This window comes from Schistocerca nitens, chromosome 2 (genome assembly GCF_023898315.1).
Source record: "Schistocerca nitens isolate TAMUIC-IGC-003100 chromosome 2, iqSchNite1.1, whole genome shotgun sequence".
Lineage (NCBI taxonomy): Eukaryota > Metazoa > Arthropoda > Insecta > Orthoptera > Acrididae > Schistocerca > Schistocerca nitens.
In genome coordinates this window covers 957,640,197-957,653,957 of record NC_064615.1, presented here as the reverse complement: position 1 = coordinate 957,653,957, position 13,761 = coordinate 957,640,197, and the positions used below count along the sequence as shown (strand labels likewise).

Sequence of the window (13,761 nt, the reverse complement as noted above, 5' to 3'; positions counted from 1 at the left end):
GGATTTTAGAACATACATTGTGTTCAAACATTATGAATTACATCGAAGGAAACGGTCTATTGACACACAGTCAACATGGGTTTAGAAAACATCGTTTCTGTTAAACACAACTAGCTCTTTATTCACATGAAGTGATGAGTGCTATTGACAAGGGATTTCAGGTCGATTCCGTATTCCTGGATTTCCGGAAGGCTTTTGACACTGTAGCACACAAGCGGCTCGTAGTGAAATTGCGTGCTTATGGAATATCGTCTCAGTTATGTGACTCGATTTGTGATTTCCTGTCAGAGAGGTCACAGTTCGTAGTAATTGACCGGAAGTCATCGAGTAAAACAGAAGTGATTTCTGGCGTTCCCCAAGCTAGTGTTATAGGCCCTTTGCTGTTCCTTATCTACATAAGCGATTTTTGGGAAAATCTGAGCAGCCGTCTTCGGTTGTTTGCAGATGACGCTGTCGTTTATCGACTAATAAAGTCATCAGAAGATCAAAACAAACAGCAAAACGATTTAGAAAAAATATCTGATTGGTGCGAAAAGTGGCAGTTGACCTTAAATAACTAAAAGTGCGAGGTAGTCCACGTGAGTGTTAAAAGGAACTCTTTAAACTTCGGTCACGATGAATCAGTCTAATCTAAAAGCCGTAAATTCAACTAAATACCTAGATATTACAATTACGAACAACTTAAATTGGAAAGAATACATAGAAAATGTTGTGGGGAAAGCTAACCAAAGGCTGCGTTTTATTGGCAGGACACTTAGAAAATGTAACACGCCTACTAAGGAGACTGCCTACACTACGCTTGTCCGTCCTCTTTTAGAATACTGCTGCGCAGTGTGGGATCCTTACCAGGTAGGAGTGGCGGAGTACATCGAAAAAGTTCAAAGAAAGCCAGCACGTTTTGTATTATCGCGAAATATGGGAGAGAATGTCACAGAAATGATACAGGATTTGGGCTGGAAATCGTTAAAAGAAAGGCGTTTTTCGTTGCGACGGAATCTTCTCACGAAATTCCAATCACCATCTTTCTTCTCCGAATGAGAAAATATTTTGTTGACACCGACCTACATAGGGCGGAACGATCACCACGATGAAATAAGGGAAATCGGAGCTCGTAAGGAAAGATACAGGTGTTCATTCTTTCCGTGCGCTGTACGAGATTGGAATAATAGAGGATTGTGAAGGCGGTTCGATGAACAGAAAGAGGATCGTTGAATATAGTTCTCCAAACTGATATTCGCATTAAAAATCACGATCGCTTTGAGTTGTGTTATCTATTCACCGGTGCGTCATCTACCAAAGATATGCGCGTCCCATGTTGTTCATGTGCAGCGTGGTACAACTCTTGTAAAGGTGTACTATTCTCTAGCCACCTGCTGAGCTACGAGTTTGACAGTTTCAAACATTTTTTTATTTATTTGCTGTGCGTCTTAGCAGCTAAAATTGGGAAAGGATCTGTCTTAAGACGTCTTCTTCCTGTAAAAGAAATTTCAGAGCATGTTCCAATAAATCAGATTGGACAATTCCCTTACGAGATGACCTTGAAGTCGAAAGAACGTTATATTCTGAACTTCCATTCAGTCCCATTAGTTAGGGACAGTGTCTTTGAAAATCACATCACAATGGTGAAATTCTAGTGCAGCTACAATAATTCACACATGCTTAAAAATAATAAAAAACTAAAAATCCAATGATTGTAATCGCGCTCAAGGATTGTTGCTTAAATACCTATAACGCTGCTACGTATCTATAGGAATGCATTTAGATACTTACAGATCAGATCAGCATCATTGCCAACGCCAGCGTTGTTAATCAAGATATCGACACCTTTCAAGTTCTCTTTGATCCATTTAAATGCTGCGAGAATACTTTCCTCATTGCTGACGTCACCCTCAATAGCATGAAGCTTCCCCGGGGCATCTTTCAACTCGAGGGCCTGAAATGAAAGACTAAATTGATTTCTACTGTCCTCCAGTCCAAAATAAGTGTTTCAAAAAATAATCCCGTGACTGAAATCAGCAGTGCACACCACATCGCCAACTAGTGAGATGGAGAAAGTGTATGAGGAATCTAATCAACTAGTCAAATGCATGAAAGGAAAGGAAAATAAAGGTGTCGTGAGAGACTGAAGTGGAATAGAAATTTTATGCAAGGATACAGGGAAAGGGACGAGGGAACTCATTGGGTTCCTTTCAATAATTATACTAAACACATTCTTAAATAGCCATAACCCACATGGATCTACGATTCCAACCGACGATCAAGTTAAGCAAATAGTTACTGGACTGAAAAGCTGAAAATCATAAAAATGTGAACGATTAAATATATACGAATATCGAAACGAATCTGACATTTGTGAGGTACTTGTATTTAGAACTGAGGGAAGTCATACACGGCTCTGACTTCATAAGGATACTTACAGTAATTATATCTATGTTCATATCATTTGTAGACTTAAAGAAAGCTCTTGACAATGTTGACTGGAATGAACTCTTTTGAAATTCTGAAAGCAGCGAAGATACAACAGGAGCGGATGGCTAGCTTCAACTTGTACAGAAACCAGATGGCAGTTATAAGAGTCGAGGGGCATGAAAGGGAAGCTGTGGTTAGGAAGGGAGTGGGACAGGATTGTAGGGTATACACCATGTAATTCAATCTGTACACTGACCAAGTAGAAAAGGAAACCAAAGAAAATTTTGGAGTAGGAATTAAAGTTCAGGGAGACGAAAAAAAACTTTGAGGTTTTCCGATGACATTGTAATTCAGTCAGAGACAGCAAAAGACTTGGAAGAGCAGTTGAATGGAATGGGCAGTGTCTCGAAAGAAGGATATGAGCTGAAAATCAACAAAAGCAAAATAAGGATAATGGAATGTGGCCTAATTAAACCAGGTGACGCATAGAGAATTAGTTTAGGAAACGGGACTCTAATAGTAGCATTTGAGTTTCGCTAATGGAGCAGCAAAATAAGTGGTGATGTCCGAAGCTGGAAAGATATAAAATGTGGAATGGCAAGGAAAGCGTTTCTAAATAAAAGAAATTTGTTCACTTAGAATATTAATTTAAATGTTAGAAAATGTTCTCTGAAACTGAAATTTTCTGGCAGATTAAAACTTGTGCCGCACCGAGACTCGAACTCGCCACCTTTGCCTTGCGCTCTACCGACAGATCTACCCAAACACGACCCGTCCCCACAGCTCCAGTTCCGCCAGTACCTCGTCTCCTACCTTCCCAACTTCACAGAAGCTCTCCTGCGAACATTGCAGAACTAGCACTCTTGGAAGAAAGGATATTGCGGGGACATGGCCTAGCCACAGCCTGGGGGATGTTTCCAGAATGAAATTTCCACTCTGCAGCAGGGTGTACGCTGATATGACACTTCCCGGCAGATTAAAACTGTGTGCCTGATCGAGACCCGAATGCGGAACCTCTGCCGCGTTCGAGTCTCGGTCCGGTATACAGTTTTAATCTGCCAGGAAGTTTCATGTCAACGCACACTCCGTTGCAGAGTGAAAATTTCATTCTAGAAACTTCTCTGCAAGTATTTGTATGGATTGTAGCCAAGTATGTGAGTGAAACAGCGACGATAAATAGTGGCCGCGCGGTTTGAGTCGCCATGTCACGGATTGCGCGGCCGCTCCCGCCGTAGGTTAGATTCCTCCTCGGGTATAGATGTGTGTGTTGTTCTTAGCATAAGTTATTTTAAGTTTGTTGAAGTAGTTTGTAAGGATAGAGACCGATGACCTCAGCAGTTTGGCCCCTTAGGAATACACACACACACACACACACACACACACACACACAGAGAGAGAGAGAGAGAGAGAGAGAGAGAGAGAGAGAGAGAGGAAAAAAACAGAAGGTTATAAAATGTGGTGCTACAGAAGAATACTAAAGATTAGAGGGGTATATTACATAACCAATGAGGAGGAACTGAACAGAACTGGGGAAAAAAGAAATTTGTGGTTCAATCTGACTAGGAGGGATAGGTTGGTATGACAAACTCTGAGACATCAAAGGATTCCTGATTTAGTGTTGTACGGAAGTGTGGGTAGTAAAAATCGTAGAGGGAGACCAAGAGATGAATACAATACGCAGATTCAGAAGGAACTAAGTTGCAGTGATTATTCGGAGACAAAGAGGCTTGCACAGGTCAGAGTAGCAGGTAAGGTGCATAAAATCAGTCTTCGGACTGAAGATGATGATGACGACGACGACGATGACGACGAAGTCAGCGACAACAACAGCAATAACAGCCAGTCTTGATTGGCATGGCGAGAAATGTCGCTAAACCGAAGAGGATGCAGCTGTAGGGAGAGCTCATCATACAGCTTGAATGCTTTATGATGAGGGATGTTGTTGGTATCGTAAGTGTTGCAGATGGACGGGCATCAGATGAGAATGACTGAACCTAAAATAAACGAAGAAACAAACATAATTTGATGCTTATCACGGCAAGAAACAGTGAGAAAAATTAATGCGGCTTTATGAAGCTGCACATTGGATGAAACGTTTTTTTTTTTTGCCGAAGATCTTCAACACCAAAATTATTTCAGCATTTTTGCTACTCTGTTCACTTCAGGATACTTTGCTGTAACCGAGTTCTGCGGCACATACCTCATATATACACTCCTGGAAATTGAAATAAGAACACCGTGAATTCATTGTCCCAGGAAGGGGAAACTTTATTGACACATTCCTGGGGTCAGATACATCACATGATCACACTGACAGAACCACAGGCACATAGACACAGGCAACAGAGCATGCACAATGTCGGCACTAGTACAGTGTATATCCACCTTTCGCAGCAATGCAGGCTGCTATTCTCCCATGGAGACGATCGTAGAGATGCTGGATGTAGTCCTGTGGAACGGCTTGCCATGCCATTTCCACCTGGCGCCTCAGTTGGACCAGCGTTCGTGCTGGACGTGCAGACCGCGTGAGACGACGCTTCATCCAGTCCCAAACATGCTCAGTGGGGGACAGATCCGGAGATCTTGCTGGCCAGGGTAGTTGACTTACACCTTCTAGAGCACGTTGGGTGGCACGGGATACATGCGGACGTGCATTGTCCTGTTGGAACAGCAAGTTCCCTTGCCGGTCTAGGAATGGTAGAACGATGGGTTCGATGACGGTTTGGATGTACCGTGCACTATTCAGTGTCCCCTCGACGATCACCAGTGGTGTACGGCCAGTGTAGGACATCGCTCCCCACACCATGATGCCGGGTGTTGACCCTGTGTGCCTCGGTCGTATGCAGTCCTGATTGTGGCGCTCACCTGCACAGCGCCAAACATGCATACGACCATCATTGGCACCAAGGCAGAAGCGACTCTCATCGCTGAAGACGACACGTCTCCATTCGTCCCTCCATTCACGCCTGTCGCGACACCACTGGAGGCGGGCTGCACGATGTTGGGGCGTGAGCGGAAGACGGCCTAACGGTGTGCGGGACCGTAGCCCAGCTTCATGGAGACGGTTGCGAATGGTCCTCGCCGATACCCCAGGAGCAACAGTGTCCCTAATTTGCTGGGAAGTGGCGGTGCGGTCCCCTACGGCACTGCGTAGGATCCTACGGTCTTGGCGTGCATCCGTGCGTCGCTGCGGTCCGGTCCCAGGTCGACGGGCACGTGCACCTTCCGCCGACCACTGGCGACAACATCGATGTACTGTGGAGACCTCACGCCCCACGTGTTGAGCAATTCGGCGGTACGTCCACCCGGCCTCCCGCATGCCCACTATACACCCTCGCTCAAAGTCCGTCAACTGCACATACGGTTAACGTCCACGCTGTCGCGGCATGCTACCAGTGTTAAAGACTGCGATGGAGCTCCGTATGCCACGGCAAACTGGCTGACACTGACGGCGGCGGTGCACAAATGCTGCGCAGCTAGCGCCATTCGACGGCCAACACCGCGGTTCCTGGTGTGTCCGCTGTGCCGTACGTGTGATCATTGCTTGTACAGCCCTCTCGCAGTGTCCGGAGCAAGTATGGTGGGTCTGACACACCGGTGTCAATGTGTTCTTTTTTCCATTTCCAGGAGTGTAGTTTATGGATACTGTGATTTGAGGTAATACTATGCTTGCTAGGAACATTCCTGACGTTAATTTCTTTTCCTTAAAACATTAGCCGTCTTGAACAATAAACTGGATTCCATTGGTGAAATATTTAGCGGGCCGGTTACATGTGTGCGAAGATTTTCCAGAAAATAGTACGTTGATTAGAAGTCGACGAAGTGATAAAGAACTCTCCCTTTTCTTCCGACGATTTCTCCTCATTAAAAAGTCATAATGAGTTGCGTTTGTCATCAGTCCAATCACAGCCTGTCAGATAAATCAGAGCCTTCAATGCCATCCGTTGACTTCGAAACATGACGTCATAACAAGCCCTAAAATATAGCACGAACATGATTTCAAAATGGTCACCAATTTCGATGTCCGCTCCCATGGCGCCGAAATAATTAACATGTAATACAAAATCGTACAAATTCTTAATAATAAACTAGTGGAGCAAGGTGAAAAACTCGGGTTTATGGACTTGGACAAAACTAACAACCCTAAAATAACAACAGAAGAAATTACAAATGAAACAACCAGAGGAACGTTACAGAATTGTTGGCTTCAAAGACGCAAAGGAAAAAAAAAAAAAAAGAAAATACGCAAACCAAATTTAAGAGCAATCGAAAACATCACATGATGTAGCTCAGTTGAAAATGCGGATACAAAAATCGTTAGCACTAACGAGACGCAGTATCGAAATGATCACTTGAGCGTAGCTCAACTTAAAAGAAGTATACGAACATAAAAACGCAAAAACCGATAGCAATAGAAAAACAAAAAAAGAAAAAGATACCAACACAGTAGCCAACATTAAAGAAATGCCATGTAGAAATAATCACTTCATCTACATAACTCAACTGAGCAGACTGATCGCAATTCAGAAAGCTAAAAAATGCTAAAACTAAACTGCGCCCGAACAGGCCATGAAGGCCCAACGGTACCGACCGGCCGCCGTGTCATCCTCAGGCCATAGGCGTCACCGGATGCGGATATTGAGGGTCATGTAGTCAGCACACCGCTCTCTCGGCCGTATGTCAGTTTCCGAGACCGGAGCCGCTACTTCTCAATCAAGTAGCTCCTAAGTTTGCCTCACAAGTGCTGGGTGCAACCCGCTTGCCAACAGCGTTCGGCACACCTACCCGTTCAAGTGCTAGTCCAACCCGACAGCGCTTAACTTCGGCGATCTGACGGAAACCGGTGCTACCACTGCGGCAAGGCCGTTGGCCAGAAATCTAAAAACGGAAACCAATGGCGAGAACAAACGAAAGATGCTTAAAATTTACAGCTCCACCCCAAAAAGAAATACCAATGCAGAGAGCCAAAACTCGCGGTTACTAAGGAAACATAATGTCAGAAACATGACTTGTCCTGTTATACAGCTCAAATTAAAACGCCGATATGAATACGAAAATCCAAAAACGTGTGGTAGTATAGGAATACAAGAAAACGATAATTCACGAAGCGAAAATTTTCGACAACCAGCGAAACGCTGTATCGAAAGGATTAATAATGGTCATAGTTATGGTGATATTAAGCTATATCTATAATACAGATACTGTGACTCGACCTCTCAAAGCAAGCAGGCTAGCATGTCGGGCACGGAATTTTATTTCGACAGGAAAACGTATTCGTAAATATTTCCACATACATATAAACGTTGTAACTGCTTCCGCTCGTTACTAGGGCAACCAAAGATAGTGTTTAGTCACAACGAAAGAAAATGTTTAATTTGTGACTGATGAACCATGTTATCCACAGGAAGAGTACTACGTTACGGCCCAGATCTAACGGGCTATGCGGAAAGCTCAAGTTAATCCCCATTGTCTGATCGTATATTCCGTATAAACCCATTTTGTTTGCTAGATGACGGTGCAGAAATGTATATGTTTCTTTACAGTTAACAAATACTTTTGACACAGTGAAGCACCAGTAAGCTCTCGGTTCCTAAGAGACTCGAACTCTCAAACACAAATCAGCTTTAAGTGTCTGATTAATTTGCTGTTGAGATAATACATTAAACACTACGTGCGGATATATGCGAGAAAACGTGTAGTAAGGGTTTTAAATAATGTTTAAAGTTCGTTTGAAGTCGCTAAGCGCTGTCGTTATCAAACGCTGGATAATCATAGTTTGGGAATTGGCACCCCGTTTCGGTATAATCTAGTTTCAACGCATCTCAGGTTTCATTACGTCATATGTCCTGAAATATGTGCCACAGAATAATACAAGGTTTCACCTACATTCTGTGGTATATATGGATAATATCTGAGAAATGTGTTGCGAATAGAGTTAGACGTAAAGAAGTACTTCATTAAAACGTCACTCATGATGCGGCAGTTTTACTGTATGAACAGCTAACATATGGTAAGCGATAAAGTTTTCTCGTTTCATCATCTGTCGGGGTTAGCAGCGAGAAAAAGTGTCACACTTGTGAGAAATTTTGTTAAAGTTTGTTAAAAGTCACTAACTGCTCTTATTCCCAAATACTGTAAGAACGTATTCTAGGTATTTGCGCTATGAGTTACACTGCCTCTAGAATTATACACTAACTGACTGTAGTAACACTTGTCTCACTGTGTTAAACCTGGAAGGCTATACCTCTTAATGGGTAGATTATGACAAAACTAAAATTTTTAAATGTGGTCAATCATTATATGAAATACTTAAAATTAGATTTTTATTGCCACAGAAAGCCGGTAGGTAGGTGACCTGCAATTTGGACCAGGTGCCATGAAGCGGGTTAATCGTTCAATAGTATAGTTATAGTGCTATAAAAATACTGTAGGCTATTGTAGGCTATCGTAAGCAAGCGTAGACTACGGTAATCTCCCTAGTACCTTTGGTCAGCTAAGATCGTACCTATTTCACCTGTACGTACGTGTCTGCTTACCTATAGGACGTTATTTCATAACGATCACTTTCTTTAAGTACGTGATCAGTATTTATTTATTTATTTATCTACACGCCAAGTTCCATAGGAACAAATCGAGGAGCAAATCTACAAGGTCATGGAACGTGTCAGTACATGAAATTACAACACAAAAGTAATAACAGATAAAAATAATATGTTTATGAACCCGAAAAAAGTCAAGCCATAAGTTTAAGTAAACGCAATCAACGATACAACAAGAATCAGCTTAATTTTTCAAGGAACTCCTCGACAGAATAGAAGGAGTGACCCATGAGAAAACTCTTCAGTTTTGATTTGAAAGCGCGTGGATTAGTGCTAAGATTTTTGAATTCGAGTGGTAGTTTATTGAAAATGGATGCAGCAGTATATTGCACACCTTTTCCCACAAGAGTTAAAGAAGTCCGATCCTGCCCGAAGCAACCGTTTCTGAACCAAAAATATCCTTTTAGAAGGGGAAGAGTTACTCCAAAATATAATACCATATGATATAAGCGAATGAAAATAAGCAAAGTAGACAAATTTTCGTGTCGAACAATCTCTTACTTCAGATATCATTCGAATAGTAAAAATGGTAGCATTAAGTCTTTGAACAAGATCCTGAACGTGGGCTTTCCACGTCAGTTTACTATCTATCTGAGCACCTAGAAATTTGAATTGTTCAGCTTCACTAATCATATGCCCAATCTGTGAAATTAAAACTGCAGGCTTTGTTGAATTATGTGTTAGAAAATGTAAAAACTGAGTCTTGCGATTAACCGTTAGTTTATTTTCTCCAAGTCATGAACTTGTGTCGTGAACTTCCCAATATGAAACCTAGCCAATGTTGCACACAACATCCTTCACTACCAAACTAGTGTCATCAGCAAACAGAAATATTTTAGAGTTGCCCGTAATACAAGAGGGAATATCATTTATATAAATAAGGAACAGGAGTGTCCCCAGCACTGATCCCTGGGGCACCCCCCCCCTCCTCCATTTGCCCGTACCACAATCAAACCCCACATCACAGCCATTCTCAACACTGTGAATAATGACCTTCTGCTGCCTGTCACTGAAGTAAGAGGTGAACCAATTGTGAGCAGATCTCCGTATTCCATAATGGTGCAACTTCTTGAGCAATATTTTGTGACCAACACAATCAAACGCCTTAGTTAAATAAAAAAATATGTCTTACTATATTCCGCTAAAAACCGGAAGCGGTGAACTGTATAGAATTTGAGTAAAGATATATAAAAGGCCTCATTACCTAAGACACATTTGTGTCCTACATAGTTATCCGCCTGTCTGCTGCTTAAAAATAAAAAATATTTACATCAAAATTTAAATTTTCAATGTTTAAATCACGTTTTATTCGAAAATTGTTGATATATGACAGGAAACAAAGAAAGAAAACAATACAGAATTATCAAACAGCGCTAAAAAACTCAGTGTCCTCAACGAGAAGGTAAAATAAAACATACAGAAAACAATAAAAATATTCAAACATCGCTTCAGTATTTCGGTCAAATTATGTAAAACATGTTTCTCTTCTTCATAAACAACTTTCACATTTATCAATAACAGCAGAAAACTCTTGCCTTTGATCAGGACGAAGAGTAGAAAATAACAATAATAAAATTAATTTGTTTGTTTCTGCATTTGAACTGGACATGCATCAAAAGTAATTATTTAGGTTACATTAAAGCGCAGAAGTTACGCGATCATCTAATTTTTATTACTTGTAAAATACAATTTACATTCAGTAAGGATACGAAATACACAATAGACTAAGACAGATTGATGTGCTGTTCCAGTGATATGCAAAACAAACGAAAAACAAAGAGAAATAGTCGAATCCCAGCTTGTCTCTTACACATTCCTTGGTTGGGAAGGGAGTGAGACAGGGTTGCAGCCTATCGCCGATGTTATTCAATCTGTATATTGAGCAAGCAGTAAAGTAAACAAAAGGAAAATTAGGAGTTGGAATTAAAATCCATCGAGAAGAAATAAAAACTTTGAGGTTCGTCGATGACGTTGTAATTCTGTCAGAGACAGCAAAGGACCTGGACGAGCAGCTGAACGGAATGAACCGTGTCTTGAAAGGAGGATATAAGATGAACATCAAAAAAAGCAAAATGATAATAATGGAATGTAGTCGAATTAATTCGGGCGATGCTGCGGGAATTAGATTAGGAAATGAGACACTTAAAGTAGTAAAGGAGTTTTTCTATTTGAGGAACAAAATAAGAGATGATGGTCGAAGTAGAGAGGATATAACATGTAGACTGGCAATGGCAAGGAAACCGTTTCTGAAGAAGAGAAATTTGTTAACATCGAGTATAGATTTAAGTGACAGGAAGTCGTTTCTGAAAGTATTTGTATGGAGTGTAGCCATGTATGGAAGTGGACGATAAATAGTTTAGACAAGAAGAGAATAGAAGCTTTCGAAATGTGGAGCTACAGAAAAATGCTGAAGATTAAATGGGTAGATCACATAAATAATGAGGAGGTATTGAATAGAATTGGAGAGAAGTGAAATTTGTGGCACAACTTAACTAGAAGAAGGGATCGGTTGGTAGGGCATATTCCTTGGCATCAAGGGATCACCAATTTAGTATTGCAGAGCAGCGTGGAGGGTAAAAACGGTAGAGGGAGACCAAGAGATGAATACACTAAGCAGATTCAGAAGGATGTAGGTTGTAGTAGGTACTGGGAGATGACGAACCTTGCAGAGGATAGAGTAGCATGAAGAGCTGCATCAAACCAGTCTCTGAAGACCACAACAACAAAACAACATGTTTCTTTCCCTACCAGTGCTACGAATAGTATCGCTAATCCTGCTATTCACTATATCAGTTATGTAGTGTATCAAAATTTCCAAACCGTAGGTTTTGGTAGTGTGCAATTGTAATTCATCTACCTGGAGAACGCGAGAGGCGATTTCCAGTGACGAGGTCGCCTACCTTAACCCTGTCGACCCTCCTGGCCAGTCCCACGACGGTGAGTCCCTTCCTGAGCAGCGACTGAGCGATGGCGGCTCCGATGCCGGAGCTGGCTCCCGTCACCAGGGCAACGCGGCCTGCGTACCTCTCGATGCCCATCGCTGCTCTGCTGTTCTGACGGCTGCCGGCGCGAGCTTTGCTTTATACAGGTGCGACCTTCTGTTTGGTCTACGTCACGCCAGCGCCTCTCGCAGTGCAGCCACGAGGCTGTGACGTAACACACGCGTTACGGCCGCCACCTCCACACCCTGCTGCAGCTATCCGGCCCGCCGTGCGTGCGCGCCATCTTCATTCTGCCGCGTCGCATACGTAGCAAATAGTGCCGGCACCGCTATCAGACTATTCACTGACGGTGCAGTAGTCGACAGCGAAGTACCCTCACTGCATCATCGTAAGGAAATGCAGAAGCACTTTATAAATGTATCGGTTATTTTCCTTGCTTTTCTGTTTCTTTACAATCGTCCTCCACCTACTTAACCATCTTCTGATAGCAAAATTGCACCCAGAACACATACAAAAAAAAAAAAATAAGTAAACAACATCGACTGCTACGTAGTTTTCGTAATTTTGAATAGCTCTGTAATAGTAGAACTGATATGTTACGTAACTTTTTATACCTGGGATCTACAGTCATGTAGAACTTTACAAAAGAAATCATATTTACGCCAGTGACTGTAACACTTTCTTCATTTCACGATTGCAATTTCGGTCTTAGGCTATTATCAAGTGAAGGTGTCATGGCTATTAGGCCATGTCAACCTAAAATGAGCTGACACATTTATATGTCGTTGTCATTACTATCACTATCAGGTTGACATGGCCTAATAGCCATGACATCTTCATTTGATAATGGCCTAACGTCGAAATTGCAATCGTGAAATAAAGAAAGTGTTACAGTCACTGGTGTAAATATGGTGTCTTTTATAATGATATGTTACGCGTCGTTTTGGTGTTAGCTACAAACGTTTTATCATCACTGGACATCCAGCAGCAAGAATACATGTACCGGGTGGTTATAATTAAAGTGCAGCTACTGACAGAGGTCCAGTATGGACTGTAATTACCGTATGGCAGTGAAACGTGGTAGATACGCTACTGTGTTCATCCGGAATTTAGTTTCATTTGTGGTCACCAAGTGCAAATCTGGCTCTGTAGGCTGTTTGTATGACGGTATGACATCCATGCTTTCATTTGACAAGGCATCACGTTTTTCAGCAGTATGGCTATCGAAAGGAGAAACCGTGCGCTATTAGTGAAACTGTTTTAAGGGAACGGTAGCAATAATAGGACTGCATTGAGAGAATATCGCCGACTGGAAGGTCTGAGGGGAGGCCCGACGTCATTGAATGGTTTGAAGAAGACTATAACGAAATTCGAAAACACGGGTTAGCTTGGTGTGCCACATGGAAGAGGAAGGCGTCCTATCCCGGTGCAAGTTATTGATGCGGTTGCTGTTGCTGTAACTGACATTGCATCACGTCTCCTTGGTGGCGCTAGTGTTCTTAGAACCTCACGAGAACTGTCCATCCTATGATGAAGTGTATGCTGTGTGATTTACCCTGTTAACTGTATAAGATCCAGATGCTGCAGCAACTGCTACATGAACAGCGACAATAGTTTGAATTTGCTCTTCGGTTTCTGGCTCGGATCAAAGTTGATGACATGTGCCCCTGAAATACTCTACGGAGTGACGATGCACATTTTACACTGCAGTGAGCAGTGAATACACAGAACTGCCTAATTTGGGATGCTGTTAAGCCACGTTCTGTGCACGAAGTATCATTCGCAGTACGTTCTTCTTTCAAGAGAACTCA

The 13,761-nt window shown here is 42.2% G+C and overlaps 1 protein-coding gene across 1 annotated transcript in view; it reads right to left on the bottom strand.

Moving 5' to 3' along the window:
* Positions 1-12,078, bottom strand: part of LOC126234735 (dehydrogenase/reductase SDR family member 11-like) — a 35,962-nt gene extending 23,884 nt beyond the window's left edge. The window contains exons 1-2 of the mRNA XM_049943480.1: positions 11,909-12,078; positions 1,771-1,933 (exon numbers count right to left, since the gene is read on the bottom strand). Of these exons, the coding sequence (XP_049799437.1) occupies positions 1,771-1,933; positions 11,909-12,046 (301 nt within the window). The 5' untranslated portion in view covers positions 12,047-12,078. The remainder of the gene's footprint in view (positions 1-1,770; positions 1,934-11,908) is intronic.
* Positions 12,079-13,761: the final 1,683 nt, after the last annotated feature.